This window comes from Spea bombifrons, chromosome 1 (genome assembly GCF_027358695.1).
Source record: "Spea bombifrons isolate aSpeBom1 chromosome 1, aSpeBom1.2.pri, whole genome shotgun sequence".
NCBI classification, from domain to species: domain Eukaryota; kingdom Metazoa; phylum Chordata; class Amphibia; order Anura; family Pelobatidae; genus Spea; species Spea bombifrons.
The window spans coordinates 107,669,671-107,694,919 of NC_071087.1; the positions used below are offsets into that span (position 1 = coordinate 107,669,671).

A 25,249-nucleotide genomic window follows, 5' to 3' on the forward strand; every position below is an offset into this window, starting at 1 on the left:
TGGAATAGCTTTCTTGTTGGTGTGCTTCATTAGCACAAACGATAATTAGTTGGCTTTTTAAAAAAGAAAAAAAAAAAGCACTACAATTTAACCCATTGAATGCCAGAGAGGTCAGCAGGGCGATGCAGAACAACGCATGCCTGGACACCGTGGCCTTTAAAAGTTGGAGAGTCTCGTGTTGGAGAGAAGCAATGAGATATATTATAACAGATTAAGTTCTGCAACAAAATTTAACTTTTGTCTACAGAGTGATATACATTGGATTTTAGCACATTATTTTATATTATGAAAGGCATGATTCTCCAGGAATCAAGGCAGCTGACTCTTAATAATAAATAGTTTAAACAGTAATGAGAGTTTTTATTTCACAGTAAATCACTGAGAAAAACCTCACGGTTCAGTAAATAAGAGTAAATTATAGAGTCAATTATACTCCCCTTTTTTATGACGAGATCCCCTTACTATTCAGAACTGTATTTTTTCTAATTATTATTCCATAGAAATAATGATTTCAGGTTAGACTTGTTCATATAATAGCTATACTTCTAGTCTAACTACATAATTAAGGTTTGCTGCTACAACAACACATATGTCATATTCGTTACTACATTCCTAATCAATCTGTAGAAACTAATTGTAATTTTGTCTTGCAGATGTAGAAGTAAAATGGCAATCCACATTCCACAAAGGCTTCTTTAAAGTAGATTTTAACTAGCGTGTTATTGTAAAATATGGGGGAGAATTCATAACAATATTTGCCTGGGGGGCTCAGACTTCGCATGGAATGCACAAAGGAGTTACAAGCGGTTTCCTGGGAACACATGCATGGAGCATACGCAGGAAGTACCGACATATTTATTTTAGGAATATACTTTTTTTATGTAATGCAATGCTTAGCATGATCTAAGCATGCCGACAACAAACTCTGAAATGTGACAGTTCAGTACGCTAAATAAACCTATGTAATGGTATCAGTATTAGGAAACCCACTTTATGTGTATATGATAGGAGTGGGTATTGTAACTTACTGTATTTAATATTGAATAATTACTCCTCCCAGTTAAGTTGTTATTCCGCTTTAGTTACAGCTCAGCTTAAGTGCTTTGGATCCCACTGTCAAGGTGGTGGAGGAGAAGGGAGGGAACTAATTCTTAGATACAAAGGGAAGCACCCCTTTAAAACACGTAAATTCAGATTTCAGGCTGAAGTGACCAATATGTACATACAGCATTGCAAGACATCTGCGCACACGCAGCAAATACTATTTTAAAGCTCTTAAGTGAAGCATAAATATTGGGGGTTCCATCACAGTATACGGCCATATATTGGTAAGCCCGCCACTACGTCAGAGTACCCCAATTTTGGCAAATCCCGCCCAATCCTAACATGGCTCTATTGCTTACCATGAAGCTGCATTGCCTTTTAACCCACTGAGACCCTCACACGTTAGAAATAATGATTACTCTAGTTATGCTACATACCCAGCCCCCCTGATGTAAACATATTGCTATAGTTTGGCAATAACATAGCCAAGGCTACGTGGCATGGTACATTTTGTATGGGTTCAATCTATGTGAAGGCTAATTAACAGCCCGAGGCATAAACAGATTGTTCATATATGCTATACAGAATATAGTAACAGCTTGCCTTAAAATCTTAAGCAAAATATCTCTTACAAATTGTATTTTTCCAGGATGCCAGAGTGACCTATTAAGCCAATAAGAACCATGTGCTTGTTTCTCCTCGGTGAAGCTTGTGATTGAATGATGCACCGAAACACATTACAAAGCTCATAAATGGGTACTAGCATGAAGAGTCTGCATTTAAACAAACACAGACTGACTTGGAGGGCTCCTGCAAGTATTTAAAAGACAAACGTGGAAAGAGTATAATAGAAATCAAACACCAGCTACATGCACAAACAAACCTTGCTTCCCTTCGTCATATTGCCTACTCGTACTGGTTTGTAAGATGATATCATCAATGAGATTTTCTAATTATTTTCACACAAAAAAAACATTATCGTACTTCACATTTATTTTAAGGGCACTTTTTTAAGGCACTTACTACGTACAGATATAAGGGCAGACTAGATGGGCTAGATAATTCTTACGTGATGTCAAGCGCTACGTCTCTAAATGCTGCCATACGGGCGAAGTGACATGAGCCTCTGGACTGGTGCAAACTCTATAGTGCATTAAGGCCTAAGTTACTATGTCAACAGTTGTACATTGAATTGGAGGATTTTGGATAACGTACTCTATTGTAGTGCATTCTTCCTCGGGAACTTGGACTGACTTAGTAAAAAGACACTTAAGGCCAGCTGGATTCTGTCCAAGACAATGGTCGAGTTGTATATTGTCACAAGATGTACATTAATCTTTGTACAACTTCCACTCTCGGGAGACAAGCATCCACAAGAACAACTTCATTATCTGGCTTGAGGCTGCTGTCTTATTTTAGAGAGTGCAGTTGTTTAGAGGCTAGGAAAAAAAATAGCTGTCGACTATGAAAATAAAACTAACTGGCGCTGGGCTAGTCATTCACCACTTTTGTTCGGCCAACTCCAGAGAATTGCACTTACGCTGGGAGTGGTAATCGTTCTGAAGCCTGATACAGCACAGATCGAGTGGCATTGTGGATGCTGCACTTGTGATATAATGGATGAAAAGGGAATATAGTATTACAGGGAGTCATTATCCTTGTTATTACTGTCGTCATTTATAAGCCAGGACACATATTAAAGAGTTACCACAGCCATGTTTTTTAGCAAAGCTACGGTAATTATCACGGCACATTTACAATTCCAGTTCATTAGGGATGAAAATGACAGGGCTTATTGACTTTGTAGACTAAGCCACCTCCAGTTTTCCCACCCCATCTCCCTGAACGCAGGATTTACTTTTACACAGATCCCAAAGAGCACGTTGAGAGTTCTTACTAATGAAAAAGACAAGTTACTCCTTTGAAGTGTAATTGCCTGCAGTAAAATTTAAACATATCCATAATGGAGTAAATCTCTTTTTCAAAATGAATATTTAAGGACAGTTGTCTGCCTTGAAACAGCTGCCCAGATGTGTTCTACAGTTTATAAATAACTGACACTTTGTACAGAAAAGACATGTGTTGACAAGAAACGTGGTTGCATCTCTCTCTCTGTCTATTACTGGTGGCGCATTTGCTCACCAAGGACATCCTAAGGCCGTGTTTGGTCTAATGGCGATGGTGGGTGGGTTGTTCATTCCCCACTACGCAGTTTCTAGCTACTAGAGCCTCTCTGTTGCCAAAACAGATCTGTTTAACCTAGGATCCGCAGGCCTAGTTCCTCACCCAGACACAAATCGCATCCTGGCTCGTATGTCCTATAGTCTAAGAAGTGCTGAAAGTTATAGTAGGTGGCACATAGAGCTTATGAAACTAGATCTTGAGGGGTAAGTGGGATATCAGCCGTTCAAACCCATCAATAAATGGTTACGGGCCTAACCTATTTCAACTTACATTGCTTGTTATTGAAAAATAATAAATCAAATAAATATTAAATTCAGGAGCCATGTAAATGTTCTCTAAACCAGCCACTGAGCAAGAATACACAAGTATATTATATTTCTATACTATATATATATATATATATATATATATATATATATATATATAATGTTGATATACAAGCTGGGTTGGGTTGTCACAATGTTTAGAACTTGATATCTAGGTGTAGAAAGAGGGTACCGATTACTGTAGACATTGTGCCCTGTTATTACAACTGTTGTAATCTGTTCCTTTGTAGAATCTGTGGGTTTTACCACAATCTGTCTCACATATTATCTTTCTTGACAGGATTGATGATTTCTGCCATGTGCTGTGTACTTATTATTTACCAAAACGAGTGACTTACTGAGCAATTCAGCAAAGTAAGCTGGTAATTGGCAGCAGTGTTCTGTCCAGTGCTGCATTACTTTATGAACTAACGTGGAAAATACACTCCTTTCATCTATCAATTTCTCTCTTACAGCAACATAACCATTAAAGTAACTGCAGTATAACTCAAAAGGTCCAGGTTATCAATTAGTTCTTACACCGTTGTCAAGTAAAGGTCCAACTCAAGAATGTTTACTTATTTACACAGTGTACAGGTAAAGCTCTAGACCTCTTTTACCCTACTAAAAAAAGTCACTGAAAATGGCACAAAATGGAATTATTTATCTAATCAACAGATAGCCGGAGTCTATTATTGGATAACTTTAGGGACGTACATTCTTCAGGTGTTACCCCTAAACTATTCTATTTCTCCCAACATTTCACACACAAATGTCCCATGGTTATCCCGCAAGAAGGACGGATTTTAATGTGAACAAGGAAAAAAGATCTCCTTGCACAAACAAAAAAATGAAATTGTCCCTTTAAACAGAAAATCTGTTTTTATAGAAGCACAAATATGTCACAAACAATTCTGTTTTGTGTTGTCTTTATAAGTCTGTAGTGGTCTATAAGCTTATCACATTGTCAGCACTACCCATGAACACGTCCTATCCCCTATGTTCCAGCTTGTACCTCCCACTGCCCATAACGAAGTGTGAAGTCCACGATGGAATATTCTAGATTCCTCATATGTCACAGGCGTTGACAAGAGAACACGGAGCATATAGCTTGTGTTCAATTTGGTTGCATTGTGACGACAGTACACATCACTCGGAATTATGATAACAGATATTATACAGAGGTTGTGCGAGAACTAGAAAATACTTTAATATTGCGTGCCGTTAAAAAGGAACCACTCCGCTTTTGTATAAAAAAGCAGTTAGCTGTCAAAGCTAAATTGCACTAGGTATGCAATAAAACTTATGCCAACAGCCCCTCTAGCTCCTTGGCATTGTGACGATGCACAGTAGGAGTAAAGCCCCTGTAGAATGTTAAATATGCAGCAGCAGAGCCCTAAGAACAACACTCTTTGACATCACCTCTGACCTGTTTCCATGTGAACTTTATCATTTGAGTCTACCTCCTCAGCATTCCAAAAGTCAATAAAAATATTCAGAAAGCTAGACAAGTGTCATTTCTTCCAAAGCCCAAACCATAGCATTTTATTTATAGCAGTAGAGCGATAACAATCTGATATCCTCTGGGCAGACAACATGGTAACTCAACATGGTAGCCAGTTTTGAAGGTACTACAGATTGGGCATTGTAGTTCACACAGAACTGGGGCAAAATGTCCATCTCTACTCTGTTGCTTAATATATATATATACATTTAAAGACTTTCTCTTTATACCTGTTGGCTTCACCTCTTCTACACTTACAACTGTAGCATTTTTAACTCATTTAAATAATTGTTTGTCTAAGATAGTTTAACACCGTTGAACGGTAAAGAGAAGTCTCTGTGTTAAATTTCTGTTAAAACATGCTTTGTCGCTTATTACTTCCTAATCATTTTACCACCAGAATTAAGTGCTGCTTTCTTACTGTGTAAGGATTCTTTAATCAGTCTTGACAAGCATCCACTTTCTAGTTGGCTAGGTCCCAGAAATCACAGTTGTGCTCTATTACACATTATGTCTTTCCATAACCTCTCTGTTCCTCTGGGTAACATACCTCATTTCGTAAACTCGCCTCTTGCTACATGGCTGTTTCTAGTTTGGTGGAGTGAGAGTTGGTCAGCAGGGTTAACGAGAGTTGACCAGAGAGAGGACTGATGTTCCATTACAGTTTGCCACTACGTTCATATTCTGATGTTTCATCAAAATAAGCAAAAGTAAGTTAGTAGGGATAAACAGTAAAGGAAACCCATATACTCATAAATTATATATAAATTTGTTGGGATTACACAGGTTTCCACACAGGTTTATTGTTCCGATGTTCTTTTGTACTGTTTCAGTACTAATGTGTGCAATTTTTAATTATTATTTATCAACTTATATAGAGCCACCATATTCCAGAGCTCTGTACAATGGGTAAACAGGACATAACATGTAGCCCATCACTTAACAATTTGGAACAAAGCAGTTTATTAACTAAAGGGAGAGTTGTCAGGAGAGGTTATTCAATTATTCACTATCAAGGGCCAACACTGGCAAATTTCTCCAGTGTAAAATGCTGAGCTGGCCCTGCATAATGGATATTTCAATGTGCAATGGGACTGAAGAAAACTTGTAGATTTAACTATACATTTGCTCTTCATAATGCAATACTCATTTCTCCTGCCAACTCTTTCTTTAGTGAATAAACTCAAAACAGGAGAGGAAGGCCCTGTGCAAAGAAGCTTACAATCTAAGATCTAAGTATCAGCACTTCTTAGGCTAAATATCTTCAAATGATCCTCGGTAACCTCTGCACCACATCTATTCATGTGTTAAACTCTGGGGAAAGCAACACTATATGCTACAGCGATGGAGCTTAATGAGATCCATTGTCCATTACTCTGCTGCTCCTCCAACATCAAAGGGATAAGCACAGCAGGGTCTCCATGAGAACCCTTTCTGTCCCCAGGTAGCATGTGCCTTTAGCAGTTTTACTCACTTTCAATAAATATATATAAAAATGGAACTAAAGTCATATTTACAGGCATTAACGTAAACAATTGTATTATAGATAAATGTATTATATGTTCTTAAACGGAACCACAGTCGTTTATTTTACTAAATAAGCACCTTCTGCTTTTTGATGGATACATTCGAATAGATCATACTTATTAAAAGAAACACGGTCTGATTCCTCAAGCAGCAGAGTTGAGTTAGCGGTCATGTACTCAAAGAACTAGCATTCATTTCCTAATGTATACAAGGTTTGAAATTAGATCCCAACCTCCAGATGCTCTTCTCTGCTGGGAATAAACATATCTTAAAATCAGATATGTATGGAACTGTTTCGTAATAGATAGACCAGTACGGTCCCACCAACCTCCGTTCCAAACATCTGATGTGTCACTGGTGCTACTTAGATTCATCGTTCTAAAACACTAATTATTGTCACAAATAGACAACTACATCAGCAAGATGTCACCCCTTACCACATTTCTAAAAGTGGAAGGGCAAATATATTAAAAGGTAATTTAATATATATATATTAAATAAATAATATATATTTTATGCAAATCCCCAAATTTGTAAATTTCGATACAAAGAAATCTGATTTGTTTGTGGTTGATTTTTAGGCCCAAGGCAAATAATGGTTATTGTAATCTCAGTCTTCAGCCTACATCGTTAAAGTCCTAAATATCATTAAATTAATTAAACGAAAACGTACCAGCGGTCAAATATCCCAGATTATAGGTTCATAACCAAGTCATTTTACCTAAAGGGAATTACATTGTATTACATTTTATTTATAGAGCACATTCTGAAGCACCGATACAAAACTAAAAACAACAAGTCCCTGTAAACTGTAAGTATAAAAGCTTACAGTGTAGTAATTATTAGTATTTTGTGTTGCTGTAGGCCAGCATACAGTATAATGAACATTTTAAGCAATGTTTTTATTGAAGAGCAGATGAGCTACTGAAGGGGGCAGGTTGACAAATATATTTTATTATTTGCAAAAGGTAAGGCCTCCCTTCTAAATAAACATACTTATCACACTTGTGGGACATTAGAGCTTACTCAGCAGTGTAAAAGACAATACTTGTCACCACTTTACCTGGCAAAGGTCAGTAATAGACGTATCATTATCAGCCATCGGTGTGCACGCTTCAGCAAGATTGGGGAATGAACAGAAAAAGGGGCACTGGAAACATTGTGGGATGCAAGAAAAGTAAAGGTTATATACATTAAGGGTATTCAGTATAGTTGGCTACATACTAAAAATACTTTTTAGAAACTGGACAATTGAGTGAACCGACCTCCCACAAGATGAGGTATAAATCCTTGGGAAAGAAACAAGTTCGATGGAAGAAATAAAATCATGTATGGGGGTTGTGCTCTCTAGATGGGAATGGCACTCTATAAATGTGAAGGGTAAAAAAACAAAGGCCACTTATTCACTGGGCCCAAGCAACATGAAATGTAAAAAAAGTTGATTTAGAAGGGTTATGTGCATTATCCTCGTGTTCGGTTTGGTTGTGTGTGTAGGCAAAAGACACTCTCTATAGTGATTACTGATTTTCGTATTACTTTTCATACTCTAACTATCATTTTTGACAATGGCACTCCATAATTTTCTTTTTCTTGCGTAAGTAAACACATGCTTCTAATTTTCAGATGGTTTATCCATCTAAGAATGTTCACAAGAATTGAGAAGACAAAGCCAGCTAAAATAGCATAAACATATTACAGTATTTGTAGCAATCGCAGGCCAAAGGAATGGAGGGAGGAAATAACACATAATAAAGGTTCCAAAAAAGTCACTGACCAAGCTATTGCAGGGTACAGTGTGAAAAACGAGGCCGCAATGGAATAGGCCACAGAGGCCATAGCGGAAAGGAAGAAATGCGGTAGATGACAAGGTGATATGAGATGCCCAGCTGGTAACAGATCTGGTGCTGCATGTGAGAGAAGAGGTGACACTGAGCCTAGTTAGGTCCTTCAAGCCTCTACATTTTTCTCCACAATCTCTCCTTAGTTGCACAGCACATTTATTGTTCTCCTCCACTGGCAAACATTAGTGCACACTTGCTATATGACAGAATATATCCCTAAACGTATATATTTCAAGCGTAAAACTGGAATAATATGAAAAAAAATGGCTATACGAGAACCATATTAGCAGCTCCATTAGGGGTATGCAGGAGAGTTCTGGATAAAGGACCTTGCCAGCATCTGCTTATGCACGTGTGCTAGTTTTATGGCCACCTCCATAACAACTTCAGTGCCAGAGGGGAAGATATATTGATGACCTATCTGGTACCCGCTGACATCAGGGCTTGCTACCAAATATCATGTAAGGTGTGAAACCAAGACAAATGGTAATGCATACGCCTGAGAAATATTGTTATGCCGCCGAAGAAAAAGTAGACAGTTTCTAAAAACAATTTCAAATTGTTCGAAGAGCTTCTTTGGAAAGTGAATATTTCTGGTTCCCCGCGCTGGCAATGCATACTCTTTAGGGGAGATTACAAGACAAAAAAAACCCTTTACAGCGCTAAAATTGTCTAACAATTTGATCTATTTAAAGCTTACCTTGCTATAGCTACAATTCTGTAAAACTGATTGCTTGCTTATGAAAAACCAAAAATCTTAAAGCCCTAGAAGCCTGCCAAACAGATGTGAACTTCATATATCTGCATTCTCTCACTGCTAGCCCCGCTGACGAGCACCAGATCAGGCAAGGTAACAAAGTACTGGCACACTATATATACTACATAAAGTCATTTATTTTTTCAAAGATATAATCTTTAATAACTCCCTTTTGTGTCAAAAAAATATACAAAACACAGTTTCAGATCTTATCTCTCAGCAGCCGGCCAGATACCCTCGGAAGACGGAACAAGTCCAAGCATCGGTATGATGAATCTGATGCAAAATTCCAAAGGGATTCTTCTCTTCCAGTTTCTGGAATACATTCTCATTATGTACTATGGCTAACTTACAATGATGCATATAAATTGGCTGTGTTATACTCAGAAGGATGATTATACTATATTATACAGGGTAAAAATGATTATGCATTATAAATGATAAGAAGCTCCTCTGAGCAGGGCACTCCTCGCCTGTTGTCTAATCAATATGTTATATACTACTTGGCATGTTCTCTTTACCCATTGTACAGTGCTACGGAATATGATGGTGCCATATAAAACAATAAACAATAATAATACTGAGCTTTGCTGCAGTGGTACAGACAGGTGTTTCACGTGTGTTCCCAATTGCCCCTGTTTTATAATGCAAATTTGAACAAATATTTTAAACCACTATGTAATGCCAGACGTTTCCATAATTACTACTTGGCAAGACAGTACTTACGTGTTACGAAAATGTGAATCGCCTAAGTCAATATTTGAACATGATAATATTTAATAATGAATCATACAGAACAGATTTGCTGTCATGAGTATAATTTATTGAGTCTGGCTTATTTAAAGCCATCCTATCTTGACATTTTGGCTGAAACTGTAATATAAACATGCTGTACATTTGATTAATAAAAGCCTGTTTTTATCCGGCGTCCGATAAACTATAACTACTGCACAACTGAGAGCTAAATCTCAAAGACTGCAGAAAATCCTCCCTAAGTATGAATACAGTCATTGAGAAAATGCATGATTCCTTAATATGTTTTTGAACCCAGGAAAGGGTGTCAACACTTTAAAAATGCAGCGATTATATCTATGTATTAAGCTGGGCTTGGCAAGCAGGCGTTTATTTCCCAAAAGCACTGCAAACTTACGTTTTAGGGAAATATAAGAAAACACCATTTTGACATGTGATTGACCAGAGTTTCTTGACTTGTTGCCATATGGTCTAAATGTCATTTAGGGATAATGTCGGACAGTCTGGTGGGTAGATTCCAATCTCCGGTTGCAAATGATTAATAATATTAATAATATAAATTAATCATATTGTATCAGAGACAGGGGTACACAAGCTCTGGCATTTAAATGGATGTCGACAACAACTCTCATCATCCCTACCAGCTGTTGATTGGTAGAAAGGATTTGACTTAAAGAAGGGTGAGACACCGGAATTGGGGAGAACCAAGCAGTGTTTGTACTCCTTTTTGGTGGGTGTTACAGCTGCCAGAGAACTCAGCATAGAGACGGGGATTTATTGCGTATCATATTATCCCTAAGCGTAATGATTTCTATAGTACCTATGCTGAAATGTATTATTAAAAATATCTTAGAAACTACTGAACCGTGTTAAAATGTTAACATAGTTTATATACAAACTGTACGCTCTCTTGATTAATGCATAGCTGGGTTCTTTGGGGGGACTTGTTGTGCTTGAGCAAGGTTGAGACAGCTCTACTTTGGAGTATGACATATATTTTTAAAGCTGGAGGCCTATATAACTATGTAAGGATATTTGTCCTGGCGCTAAGCCCAGAAAATATGATACAAATTGTATCAATATTTAACTTGGAAACACATTACTCTCTATCTATATATATACTTTTTGTTTCTTTACACTAGTCGTAGAATAAAGTAACATCAACAATATATGAAATGTATCAATTTTAAACTTGGCCCAAGTCCTAGAATGTTACAGTGGCAACTTAAGCCAGGCTGTATTACAAAAGGATTCTGTCACCTAGAACGGTGAAAAAAACCTATAGAGGACAGAAAATAGCCAATACGTTAACATATATTACAAAATCTTTCTTTCAGCGTCCAAGCAAACCCCTGCGCCATTTACCTCTATCCTCTATTCTGAGCGTTCACTATGGAGGCTGTGCTGGCTAGGAACAGCGCCTATAGTGTATATGGGACAGTTACAAGGGAGGTCAGATTTCCCCAAACGAGCATGGAGTCAGGGATGCCAACTGCCCAAAAGGGTGATCTGCCGTTGGACATGAGGCAGAGAGGCTAACGCTCCCCTGGAACTGCCACTGGTTCCAGGGCTCTTAAAACCCACATATGTGGCTTATCTTTCCTTCTTAGGATATGCATGAGCAAACACGGTGCGGCTAACGGTTGGGAATTGCGCAAGACTGTGGGGATTGTTTGAAATGATGTAAAATTACACATATTCCAGTATGAATCTGAGTAATCTGTGGCTCTTGAAGTCTGAAATTCGAGACCTTGCTATCATAAAAGAAACTAGTTAGTTATTAGATCTAATGGTGATTTACAATGTTAAGCTTCACAGCATTTCACATACCAGAGATACTCACAGTTTGCTATCATATGCTCACTCTGCACACAGAACCCATCATTAGACTCTGGTATGCAACACATACTATTTAACGTAGCGAAGTACGCAGAGTAATGGTCCCTGTAGTCACTGTTTAAAAGCCAGATGTAATGACACGACACTTCAGTGAGTGAATAATGAAGGCCCCTAACTTATCTGAACAAGCTGTGTGTGGATTCACTACACATGTAGTGATAAAAACCGCCAGCAGGATACCAATTGGATAGGCCTGTTTAATATCCTAATGTAAAGGGGAAACATGTCTCTCTCTTTCTGTCTTTGGCCTCCCACATACACGCTCTTAACCTCTATCATGCGCAATGCCATATGTTCAAACTATCATGGTGATATGCTAATACCTACGACATATCTGCTCAGAGCATCTACCCATTATTCGAATGGCTATTTTGGAATAGCAAAAACTTGTGTGGCTAAATGGCATAAAGGCCAAAACAAACCAGAATCAGTGCAAAATAGAAATGGATGTTAAGGTATGGGAGATAAGCAGTATATTGCAGCACTCCAGCAAGCTATGGGTAAATTAAATATCGCATCTCACCCTTCCACTGTTCAAACGGTTTTTGTCCCACACCAATGTTATATAATCTACTTTATTGAAGTATTTAGAAGTTCTGGAGCCATATGCGAGTCCTTGCCTTATATGGCATCATTTGTCCAACTCTCCGTTAACATCCTTATTTAGATTTCTATATGAGCTGATCGTGTAGCCAAAATGATTCAAGTAAATGTAAAAATAATGCTGGTTCATATATCAACATCATGTCATCATCTACTGCTCAGAAATAAATGCCATTTGCCAACACTCGGCAAGAATTATTTTCCATGAAAACAGAAGTGTAGATTAAACATGCTGTATGTGTCTGTCTGCCCTTCAGATTGATTTGGCTTTTTTTTTTTAAATGGAATAGCAAGAGTACTTGAAGGTGCTACTTTTTATTGAGTCAAAATAGATGTTTCCATCTGAAGATGGCTCAGTAAAAGGTATGAGAAGACTTCATCTTATCTTGGGCTAAAGTCCATTTTCCTAGTAGACTAAGGCAATAGTTCTTCCAAAAACATTATATCTCTGGAGTCATGTTTTATTTTTTTTCTTCCAACCATGAGGATAGGATTTCAAGTGATGTTGTAATGAGATGAAACATATCTCCCCGGCTAGATCGTGTCAAAAAGCCAAAGGAGAGCAAAGTGTACTGTATCCCGCTGGCTGGACCTTTACCACAGCTAATGTAGCTTTTCAAAAATATTAAGTTAGGTACAAACCTTCTGTATACGTTCATCTAGGTATCAAGCACTATATGATCACCCATCCAGAGGCTATATTGTTATCAGGATATAAGGTTAACAATAATGTCAGGCATTTTGACTTTTAATTGTTTTATAGATAACAAACTCATACTTAGATGTGTCTGCTTGGTTTTCAAGTTGTATACTGTTGCTCAAAAGGTTGGAAGATAAACATAACATTGCAAATGTCCCGCACAAAAATAAATAATCAAGGTAAAAATATGATCATTACAGTGAATAGCTTGTGTGGACCTTCTCACCTCTCAGTCTTAGCCTCACTGACCACATAATGTTTGTGGCCAGCTGGCCCACCTCAAGCAAAAGCCACATCAATATCCCATTCTGTGCCCACTTTAAAAAGATTCTTTGGGTAAATCCAAGTGTTCCCCTGTGTGCAGGTTCCACTACTCCAAAAATAAAATATTTTTTTAAATCATTAAAAAAAAAAAACAACTACACTGTAAGGGATAAGCCCCCACAAATTAATACATCAACGTAATGACTGTAATTCACTCTAAGAGTAAAATTGGCCCCAAAAATTGCTTAGTTGCTTAAATTCAATAAAGGGAGCGTTGTTGTTCTAACCTCCTGCACTTCGCTATTTATTATCAGTGGCTGTGTTGGCCCTGTATAACGTATAATCTAACGAGGGAACTTTGAAGATGTCTCGCTTGATTTAACTTTACATTACACAGAACCAGCCAAGCTCTTCCTACAGCAGAAGCTCGCTGGTGTCGGACCTTCATTATGTACAGTCAGATTATCAAACCACACCTCTCCTGCCATCTTTCGCTTTAGTGAATAAACCTCAACATGTTGTTAAGCCAACCTGTAAGCATGGGCAGTGGAAGTGTTCCTGCCTGCTTCCCCCATGCAATTTCAGCAAAGAGGTTTCGGCAGACTTCAAGCTATGTGGGTGATTGCAAAAAGAAGCGGTATCAGTTTGCAGCACACGTTTCAAAGTTTATTGCTCAGTTTAAAACCAGACTCCATTTTACAAGATAGCTGATCGCTTCTAAACCTTTTCTCTGTAACGTTAGACATGCTCTTTGTTTCCTCTTTTTAACCAGTGACTGACCTCACATAAACTGCTTGGATAACCACTGCTTCCCCCTTCCATCCACACAATGGGAATGGAGCGACAGATCAATGGAATGAGCTGCTCTAAATTGATGTTTGTCAGGTTTCTTGTATTTCACAGGGGATGATCTGGGAGGTTAGCACCTCCTCGAGCCATGGAAAAACCCATATCCAAGCATTTACCATATGAACGAGCTAGGAGCGTTGTGTGTTTCTTTTACGGATATTCCAAAGCAGTTGCTTAGGAAAAGGAAGGCAATTTTACAAACTGTCCACAGCTCTGAACATTTAGGTAATTCTGGCAGAGGTTAATAAGAACAGAACAGCATCACAAAAAATGTTGTCCAGCCTGTTACTGGAATACTGTCTATTATATCTTTTTTCTATGTTATACACAAAATATTATATTTTAATACATATATATATATATATTCCCTATTTAAACAGATTTAAGATGGATCTTCTTTTCACATATAGAACTGTGAAATGTAGGATGTGGGAAAAGTGACCGATCCACTTAAAAACTATTATGTGTATGAAGGCTGTCTGTATAAACAATGTTGATTTAAAGAGATATATTGCTTATTTGACGCGGACTTTCCCCTGTCTATGGCAATGTAGTCAGATCAGAACAGGTATTCTAAGTTGTGTGAATGAAATCTAAGCGCAGGCAACCAGGGAAGAAACAATAGTCAATACATTTCAATTCAATGCAAATTGGCAAACAAAAGCCTTATCAAAAATAATGGGCGAATCTGACAATCAACTGATACTGTGTGGTGTAAGTCTGTTATTTATCCATGAGTGTTAAAAACTCCCCTAAACCAAGCAAAGGGAGGGTGTCAACATCAAACACTATAGTGTATTTGCATACCTGCCAACCATCCCAGATTTCTAACAATTAGTACACCCACCTATCTCATTGTTCCCTTCTCTGTAAATTAATCTGTAAAATGATGCTTTATCTATGATCCTCTTGGAGCATGTGCTAGCCGTAGTATTACACCTTATATTATCCTACCGCAGCACTTGGCTTGTAAAATGCTAGTTTTCATAGAATATATAGTTTATCTCTAGATTTACTATCGGCTGCCCCTGCCTTTGTGATAATTCTTAGTCCACAACCTAAAAGTATCTATGGCTAATCTGGCAACCCTACATGTTAAGATATGATTATAGAATGTTTATTTATTATTATTATTATTATCATTTATATAGTGACAAAAATGTAAGTTGTCACTGGAAGTTGTTTTGCAGGCTGATATATATATATATATATATATATATATATATATATATATATATATATATATATATATTCAAGAGGAAAATAAAAAGTGTGAAATTCAGACGAAATAATGGAAGGAAGGAAAGGGAAAATATTTATTATTTTTATTAGCTTATATTTAACAAAATAGAAGTTATATTTGCCAGAATATCAGCATAAATAAAACCACACATTTAAAGAGCTACTAGACTTACTAAACTTAAAGTAACTTCTGATTCTTTATTAAAGCAGTGCTGATTTTTATGAAGCCCCAATAACATTTTTTGCGGTTAAAATCCCAATTGAAATGTTAGGATAAATGGAAACAGAGCTGTATTGCTTATTGGAAAGGCAGACTTTCCCACAAACGTGCTACAGGTTTTACGTAGCGTTTTGACACCATACTGGAATATAATTGTGTTTCTTTAATGAACTATTATTTTATAGCATAGCATTTACATTACATTTATTCATATAGCGCTAGCAAATTCCAAAGCGCTGTTTCGATCAGTGTACATAAGAAGAAGAGGGCCCTGATCTTGCGAGCTTACAATCTAGTCGATTTATATAGAGCTACGTAGATGGCTGCAAAATGTTAACATTTATGAATCCATAGGATTCAGATGAAGCCTCCCTGCCACATCCTACATGTGGAAGGAGAATATGATTCTAGTCGCATTCCCAAGAATCAAAAGAATTCAGTGACTACAAGTACATGCAACGTCTGACTGCTCCCAACAAATCCCATCACCCCTCGCCAGGTAAAGATTATTTAGAGGGATAATATTTGACAAAAGGTGTTAAAAAATCAGGTCAACAGGAGTGAAAGACTGTCTTATTTTGTATATGTTAATTTGTATTTCTTCCAGTTACATTGCAATAGCCAACAAACGCATTTAATTAGAGAAAGGCCTGGGATTGGCAAACAATGCATCTTCTTTCAGCGTGATAATGCCTGAATTCCTTTACAATTTAACTGCTAGACTAAAAGCCCTGAGCTCCGCATAACCCTCAGACGTACTTAACCTAATGACAACTTCCTTTATTGAGTAACAGCTCTGAAGGGAATTAAACTGCTGGAAATGTTTGGCTGTTGACTTGTCTAGGGGGACATACTGTTGTAACCGTAGGTCTCAGCTTGTAAACCCCCCCCCTACAAGGAAAACAAAACTCCCTTTCCTGTAACAACCCCCCATGTTAAGGAATTCTCTGAAAAAAACTACACTGTCCCCAATACAGAGATTAGATGGACAAGATAGCGTCCCTATTATTCTGTAGTTACAGTCAAATTGGATGGTTTGTGGTTATATACTGCACAGTCAAATTGCACGGTTGCCATAGTAACCAATGGAACGACCCTCTTAATTGCACCAATTTTACCACTTTGCACTAAAACCGCCTCTGACATAACGCCCCAATTCCACAGGGCACTGGTTTAGATTAATTTACTGGTTATGTATTGCACCCCATGAAAAAAAGATATGCACTGATGAAAAACAAGGCAGATGGTCACGCTAACCCAGGGGTGTCCAAACCAGTCCTTAAGGGGCCACAATTTTGGCCGAGTTTTAGGATGTCTCTAATTAACATGCTATCAAACAATTAACATTCTGCATCACTGCACAATAGGATATGTATCCTCCTGAAAGCCTACTGTGTCTGATCTGCTAAATTCCAACTTGTGCCTTTGAAAGGGCCGCTAGTTCTGTAATTAGTAATGAAATCCATTTCCATGTAAATTGCAAATGCTGATTAACATGTCCACCAAAGGGGCAGCGAGTGTAAAAGAAAGGCAGATTTCCTGCAGACAGCTAAACACTAGCTTAACGTGATTAAATGTCCCCTGCTGTTACCCTGCCCTTTTCTTATTTAATCACCGCAATCTAACATCCATATGACACTTAAACTGGAGTAAAGAAATTAGAAAAACAAAGCTATATAAAAGTTTCCTTCAGTGAATGTAAAAAGCAATGTATAAAATAACCGATTCACTCGGAGGGTTACGCTTGTCTTCAGGTTTCACAAATACCAGCAGGGGACACGAGGGCTGTCCAAAGGTGTACCTTCTTTTTGTTTGCAAGTCACATGCGGAGATTAAACACTCAGTCACATGTATCCAGGAATTTCAATACCTAATGGAAATGGGTTTATTTAAAGGCCATCCATTCATGGTCTGGATTAACTCTGTGAGGGCCTGGAGATGAAATGTCATTCTAACAAGGGCTATTGTTGTTTTCCCCCTTTTCACCCCTTTTGTAATTATAAAAAGATAATACATTGTGGCAATCAAATAGCTTTACTGTATAGTATCAACATTGCATGGGTACTAAACAGGGCATTGCTTTGGATGGTCCATCTGTCAGAAAAAGGTCAAGAGGTAACCAGTTCAGTATCAGTATCAGTGAGATTTTTTGTGTGAATTTAACGCAAGCTTATGGAAGATTACATTATGTTACCAGCACGCTCATCGTGGGCCGCCTCATCAGCCAACAGCTATAGGGACCTATTCGCCCTGTTCACTGCTGGCCTTATTGACCTAATTACCGATATCAATATTTTAAACATCAAATCATACGTAAAAACACAGACAAATAGATGAAATATCATAAAGACTAACAATCATCCAAAGCCATAACATAGAAGCTATTGTTGGAATTACAAATCCTGTTTCTCACAGAGAGCAGCTAGCAGTGATGGGGCTGGAGTCCACCACAACGCCAAAAGCACTGGGCCCAGCATCAAGACCATATAATTATAATATATATATATATATACACACATACAGAATATTCATTGCAAATCTTATTGCAATTTATTTAAGCATTGAAGGGGCCACAATTTACTTGTACTTTTCTTAGTGGATAACAGTAAGAACCAGACAATTTCTCCAGTTGTTCTCTACAAATATGTTTTACTAGAGCCTCACTGAAGCCTGGTTGCCCCATTCCCATTTTTCACATACAGTAGGCCGCATAATATTCACCAGATCCAGCAGTTTGACATTTAATAAAACAAGCAAGCATACTCTGCCCGGCTAGTCAATTCAGGTTGTTCTATGGGTCTAAGCTGCGTAGAACAGTACACAGAGAGACTGTGCATGGCTAGCTGAACATACTTAACTTGTGAATACATTCATTGTATCTAAATGTGACATTGGATCCAACATCTAAAAAGGAAGCTTGTCTCAGCCTCTCCTGCTTTCGCGCTCTGGAAGTTTCAGCAAGATTATCCCAAGTTGTAGGTTGGCTACTTCATTTTACAGAGCTGTTGATAGATAGTAACTCTCATTATCCCCAGTATCTGGTCTCTTCCATAATGACCAAGTCTCTGGCCTGAATCTAAGACCAAGTACGGTACTGATTTAGGTCTAAGTCTTTACATTAGGAAAAATGGGCAAGACTATATGTTTATGGTCTCAGTTCCTTTGAAATGCTGTGAGGGTCATGGAGCATAAAGGGATTAAAAATGGCTGAATTATGATGGCCCAAAAGTTATCAACTTTCGGGTAAAGACAGGACTAGTAACCGATATATCTCAGATAATAATTCAGCCATCTGCTTTTACTACTCAGCTCCAGCTACCGCATAACCTTGCACTTCCAGAGTGTAAAGTCAAGCTGAAGACAGACATTTTATAAAGGCAATATAATCCTAGCAATCTTACTTCACACGTCTTACCATGTATATTAATCTGTTTTATTGCCCCTTTAGGTGTTCCTACAATACAGTAATTTATTATGGTATTTATAAGATTTAAAAGCTCTCATGCTGAAATAGCAGGATTGCTGGAGAAGATAAAATATTTTATCATGATGACTACTAATAACTTGTTTGCTGCTAGAGGTGAATTTATTGTTTTTATTTCACGTGTACGTTGCTTGGGGGATATTTCTTTAGCTCTTTAGAAGAGATTACTTATATAGGAAATGAGATACTTCAATTCAAGCAAACCAAAGCACAGGGCTTTTAAACAAATCAATGAGCAGAGAAACCAATTTTAGATCTGTAAAAGGTACCACTCAGATGTCCCCAATAAAGCAACTCCTTTAGTTTAGTTTCATATTATCCCTTCTATAGGTGTTAATTACCACATATAAAACCAAAGGCCAAAGAAGAATGTAATAAATATAGCTTTAATCAAAACTGAAACTTCAGCGGGACTTGGCAGGAAATATCAGTGGAAAGTCCACTACAACAGACTCTTTAAATATGAGTATACCAAATGCTGGGGATAGAGTGTGTCTCTAGGCTGGGATGGAAGGCTGTGAGCTAGTGACTTGGAATCATGAGGACTGACAAAAGAAGATTATACTCCTTAAGAACTAAAATGACAGAACCCATAATAAATCCCCAGTAGTTAATTACCTAAAGCCAAAAGGCTGGTAACTTTCTCAGAAACACAATTAAAGAAATCACTGTTGTGTTGAGGAAATGCTAGTCATCTGGGAAAAGAAATAAAGAGCTGTCACAGCTGATTTACTCATTTGCACTATTATTGTATGAAATTTAGGGCTGCAACTAACGATTATTTTAATAATCGATTAATCGGCCGATTATTTTTTCGATTAATCGATTAATCGGATAAAAAAAAACAATATGCAAATTTTTCGTTTATTTAAAAGAATTTAATGAACTGGATGTTAAAAAACAACTTAAAATTTACATTAACATTCTTATTTTGTTATGATGTAATAAAAAACAATATTTTCAAAGTACAAGAACCCAAACACAATATTTATGAAACAAAATAACCCCAAACATTCTGAAAAGAGGTGGACTATTACTGTTCAAGAAACTTTGCCCCAGCACTTTGCACTTTGCACCCAGCACTTTGCACCCAGCACTTTGCACCCAGCCCTGGCACTTTGCACCCAGCACTGGCACTTTGCACCCAGCACTTTGCACTGTGCCCCTGCACCCAGTCTCTAACTCTGCCCTGCACCCAGCCCTGCCCCCACATTCTGCCCTGCCCCCACACTCACACTCTGCCCTGCACCCACTCTGCCCTGCACCCACACTCACACCCTGCCCTGCATCCCCACCCCCACTCTGCCCTGCACCCAGTCTCCCACTCTGCTCTGCACCCACACTCACACCCTGCATCCCCACCCCCACTCTGCCCTGCACCCAGTCTCCTGCCCTGCACCCCCCACCCCCACTCTGCCCTGCACCCCCACCCCCACTCTGCCCTGCACCCCCACCCCCACTCTGCCCTGCACCCACACTCACGAACCGCTCTGTGCGAATGGAGCCACTCGCACAGAGCGAACCGCTCTGTGCGAGTGGAGCCACTCGCACAGAGCGAACCGCTCTGTGCGAGTGGAGCCACTCGCACAGAGCGATTCGCTCTGTGCGATCCGTGCACATAGACATGAAGAATACTTACCTCCGGAACGCGTCACATCCGTCACGTAGCTAAAGGAAGGCGGAGACTGCAGAGCGTGTAGCAGAAGCGGGGAACGCTCGCGGAGGTAAGTAAAAGGAGCCGAGTGCTCCAACAACGAATTGATCACTCGATTAATCGATAACGGAAATCGTTATCGATGATTTCCGTTATCGATTATTATCGATTTTATCGATTCGTTGTTTCAGCTCTAATGAAATTATTAGACTTCTGTAGATGATTGATAGATTAGTGAATATATTAAAAGTTTGTGTTTTTGACGTAGCCAATAGAAGAGCCTTACATTGCTTACCCCTGCTTTTGAGGGACCAAAATTATTCTAAATGAACACCACTTCATCTGGAACCACCAGAAGACCACTCTCTGTCAATCTCATGGCTATGTCTATGAAGGTTGGTAGTTTGAAATTACCTTGGATGGATTTATCAAGATGTATTGCTTTGGTCCTACAGAGTCCTACTTTATGTAAGTAAGGCTTCAATCCAGCAAAAGTAAGCAAGGATTTAGAGCAACTTGTCAAAAACTCGCTTCTGCCAAGTTTTTGTGTGTTTTACTAATCTAGATTGTTAACTAAAACAACTCTATTATTCCCTGTAGCTAGAAGAACAGAACAACTATGCTTGCAACATTGCACCACAATAAAACAGCATGATAAATAGTTTTAATCCCATCTTGATGGAAGCCCTCAACTTTTAACCCTTTCGTCAAACTGTTTACCTGATATCTCTATTGCCTATTTCAATTAAACCTGATACAACAGTTTGGGGGTATTCATACACCCCAACTGTCTTGCTTAACATACTGTGCATGCACAGAATTGTGCACATTGGACAGAATAGTGCACATGCACAGTAGCGCTACTAGTTTGAGTGACACTCTACCTCCCAAGCTCTGCCCCGGGGGTAGAAATTGGGAGGTATGGGTATTAGATATGTTCCCAACACACCCTGTTCATTTTGGTCTGTCTAAACCTGTATTCTCAATTCTCAATATTCTCAACTATTGTGTATATAAACCATATAGCAAATTTATATATATATATATATATATATATATATATATATATATATATATATATAGTAGAGTAGAGGTTGTAGCCGTATTAGTCCAGTGGTGTCAATATCAAATAACAGATGGAATAAGTATCTTGTGATAATACCTTTTTTATTGGACTAACAGAATTTTGGAATGACAAGCTTTCCGAAGCTCTTCTCCCTTTCTCAAGTCTAAAACATATATATATATATATATATATATATATATATATATATATATATATATATATAAATATATATATATATATATATATATATATATATATACACACTAGACAGAAGTAAAACTCTTCTGTCTTTCAGTATACATCGTCACGGTCATCTATGAATATGTACTCTATAAATTAGTTGTAACTACACCGAAGCTGATGTCAATGATGGAATGGAAACCTCACAACCTACAAAGAGCCACTTCAAGGTTTTACTCTTTTCAATAAAAGTAAAAAGATAGCCCCTCTGTGCACTTTCAAAAGGGGTCATCATAAATCAACAGAGAATAATGTAAACCTGTCAACAAACCCCAGACCAAATGTCCCACATCAGACACAAAAAAAGAACAACCAGGCCCTCTCCCCTCCCCCACCAACAGGTAACCAACAAATGGCCCAGTAGCTGCCTGAAAGCAGCAGTACCCTGGAGCTCAACAACAGGAAGTACACAGTCTAAGCATCTGTCACCTCCAGGAGGGAGCAAAATGAATTGGAGCCCCGCCAGGAGAAAAACTCCTTTCAAAAGATGCTTTTCATTAACATGTCCACTCCAGTATGCAATGTCACTTCTTCACCTCTTTAAACGATGGTCACGAACCCCTATGTAATCTGAATTGAATAAATGATCAGCTCAGGGGAGGAAATTGAAAAAAAAACAGGCAAACGTGATTACAGAAATGCTGTGGTTTGAATGAACTCTTTTGTTGACGGAACCAACAACAAATAGTTAACACACCACAACAAGCTGAAATGTGGCAAACTGGAAAAATCTGGAGTACATCTGGGGGGAAAAAAGTGCTACATTTGGAGCAATCAACAAATTCATTGGGGAGTATTGTGTGTCAAGAGGACTTCTGGTGCAATAATAAGTAATGAGAAGCAATTGACAACTTTCCACTTTGCTCCACAATTACTCTTTGTCTAGAAACCCTATTCCGATTGTTTCTATTGTTGTTTTTCCAGAGGTAGCTCTGTACCCCAAAATTGTTCCTGATATCTACTATGGAATTCTATTCATAGTGGAGATATGAATGAGCCAGGGGAGCTAATATGCTTTACTCAGCATTGGTTCACAGTGGCCTAGAAATGCAATCAAACAATTGAGGGTTAGATATAAGGCTCTTGGTGATAAGCTTATCAGCACCCTTATTGTTCTACATAATTCCCAGCAGTATATTACAGGGTAATCTATAGCCTTATCTGCAACAATATTCAGATGACCTTTCTGTAATCAGTGACCCCTTTGAGATTACCGCATGTGACTGTCTGAATTAAATGCACCAGTTGACTTTTGTCTTGAGTGACTTGGGTACAACACACCCATAAAACCGTATAGTAACAAGAGAAATTAACTAAGAATGCAATAGACCATAAATCTTGAATTACACACACACACACACACACATATATATATATATATAAATATTTTTGTATTTCTATCAGTCATTCCAGCGCCACCTAGAGGTACCAAGACACATTACATCTCGCTACAATTAAATTTGCTCTGCAGATAATCCTACATTAATCACATTCATTTTTTAATTAGTTTATTATATGGTACAGTCAGTAAGAGTCAAGCGGTTATAAAAAATACCATAAGTACGTCATCTTGCCTAATTTTTGCTGTGGAATTATTTCATATTCATACACACATATAATTTACATATAAAAGCCAGCAAGTAACTTGGTTATACTCCTCGATAGTTCAGTGAAGCATGCTTGTGGCAAATAAACCCTGGGGGGGGGGACTGAAATAAGAAAACACTATGATGTGTTAATATTCACCGATTGTGAGATTGTAACATTGTTACAAAAATGTAAATATGAATGGGTGAGTGGGGCACCCCCATATTATATACCTGTAGTTTATAATATGGGATTAAAACAAAAGGTTCATTAAAATGCCTTTTGAAAATCACCCCACCATCACAAAAATAGTTTAACTCACAAGGTGGGCTAGGGGGTCTCCTTGCAATCCAGATGTTTACTTTGCCTCTGGGGGTAGGAGGATCTTAAACAACAAGAAATGGAAGACCAGCGCCCAACCAGACCTGATCTCTATGGTTGTGGTTGAATAGGTAAAGCGGTGGTCTGTGAAAAGTGGGCTCTTAGTAACTGATCGTGGATATATGAGTTTGTTCTGTAATAAAAAATGCACAGAGAACACAGAGCAGACACATTGGAGCCACCCCACAGAAATGCAAGCCACCGCGCGTCAAAATTCGTGAATACGCGTAACCCCACCGCGCAAAGTCTTGGCTATGTGAGCCAGGTATATAAAATCAACTTTGTTACATCTCTGCCATTCATCCCCTTGTTTTATACATCGCAAACCGCAAAACTTAGCAGAGAGTGGAGTTCGATCGCAGAGCCATAGAACAGAACGAGAGCACCTACCTGAAACCTGGAGACTCAGCAGAGTAGAAGCTGCCACCAGCCCCAGGAGGACAGCTCCAAACCCCCAACCCTGTCTCCTGATCCTGGACATCCCTTAAAGATCGGTCCCGGCACTGGATTCTGATACGATCCCGAAGGTCCTTCAACGCATCCAAGCGCAGGGAAAAGTTAGGTGAGATGAGGAGCAAGAGTATCCCAAGTAAAAAGGGGCTGCTTGGCAGCCCCCCGAGCCGTCTGCTGCTACTTCTCCTCCACCTCCTGTACAAAGAGCTCTTTGTCAGCCTGCTGCTGCTGCTCTCTGATCCTTCCACCTACTTGTGGCTCCTCTACCTTTCCAGGGCAATGAATGCCACTTCCACACCGGGAGCAGAGCTGCTGCGATCAGGCGGTGATTTCTCTGCGTGCCTCCAGCAGTGAGGTGGTCAGCATAACCATTATCGATTGGGAGCTCCAAGAGAGTGATGCACAAAAAGAATGGCTTTAGCAGCAGAAAGTTTCGAGCAGATCTTTCCTTGGACTGGCAGACCTGCCCCCTCTAATGTCCCATACAGTGTGAGAGGAGGAAGAAATGGGCAGGCTCTCCCCTCCTGCGCCCCCTGCCAGCAGCATCCCGACGTCACTAGGGAACCTCTGTCAGGCACCGGAGACGCGTTCTGCGCGTGCGCCACCTGCTGGCCACCCCGTCACCGGGTAAATCGATGACTGACTTTTTTTAAAGGGGGATTCCCACCAAGTTTGTTTTTTATCACATAAAA

General features: G+C 38.7%; 1 protein-coding gene across 1 annotated transcript in view; it reads right to left on the bottom strand.

Annotated features, from left to right (window-relative positions):
* Nucleotides 1–24,973, bottom strand: part of ROR2 (receptor tyrosine kinase like orphan receptor 2) — a 76,153-nt gene extending 51,180 nt beyond the window's left edge. Inside the window, exon 1 of the mRNA XM_053467840.1 lies at nt 24,495–24,973. Coding sequence (XP_053323815.1) covers nt 24,495–24,585 — 91 coding nt within the window. The 5' untranslated portion in view covers nt 24,586–24,973. The remainder of the gene's footprint in view (nt 1–24,494) is intronic.
* Between the last annotated feature and the right edge of the window lie 276 nt (nt 24,974–25,249).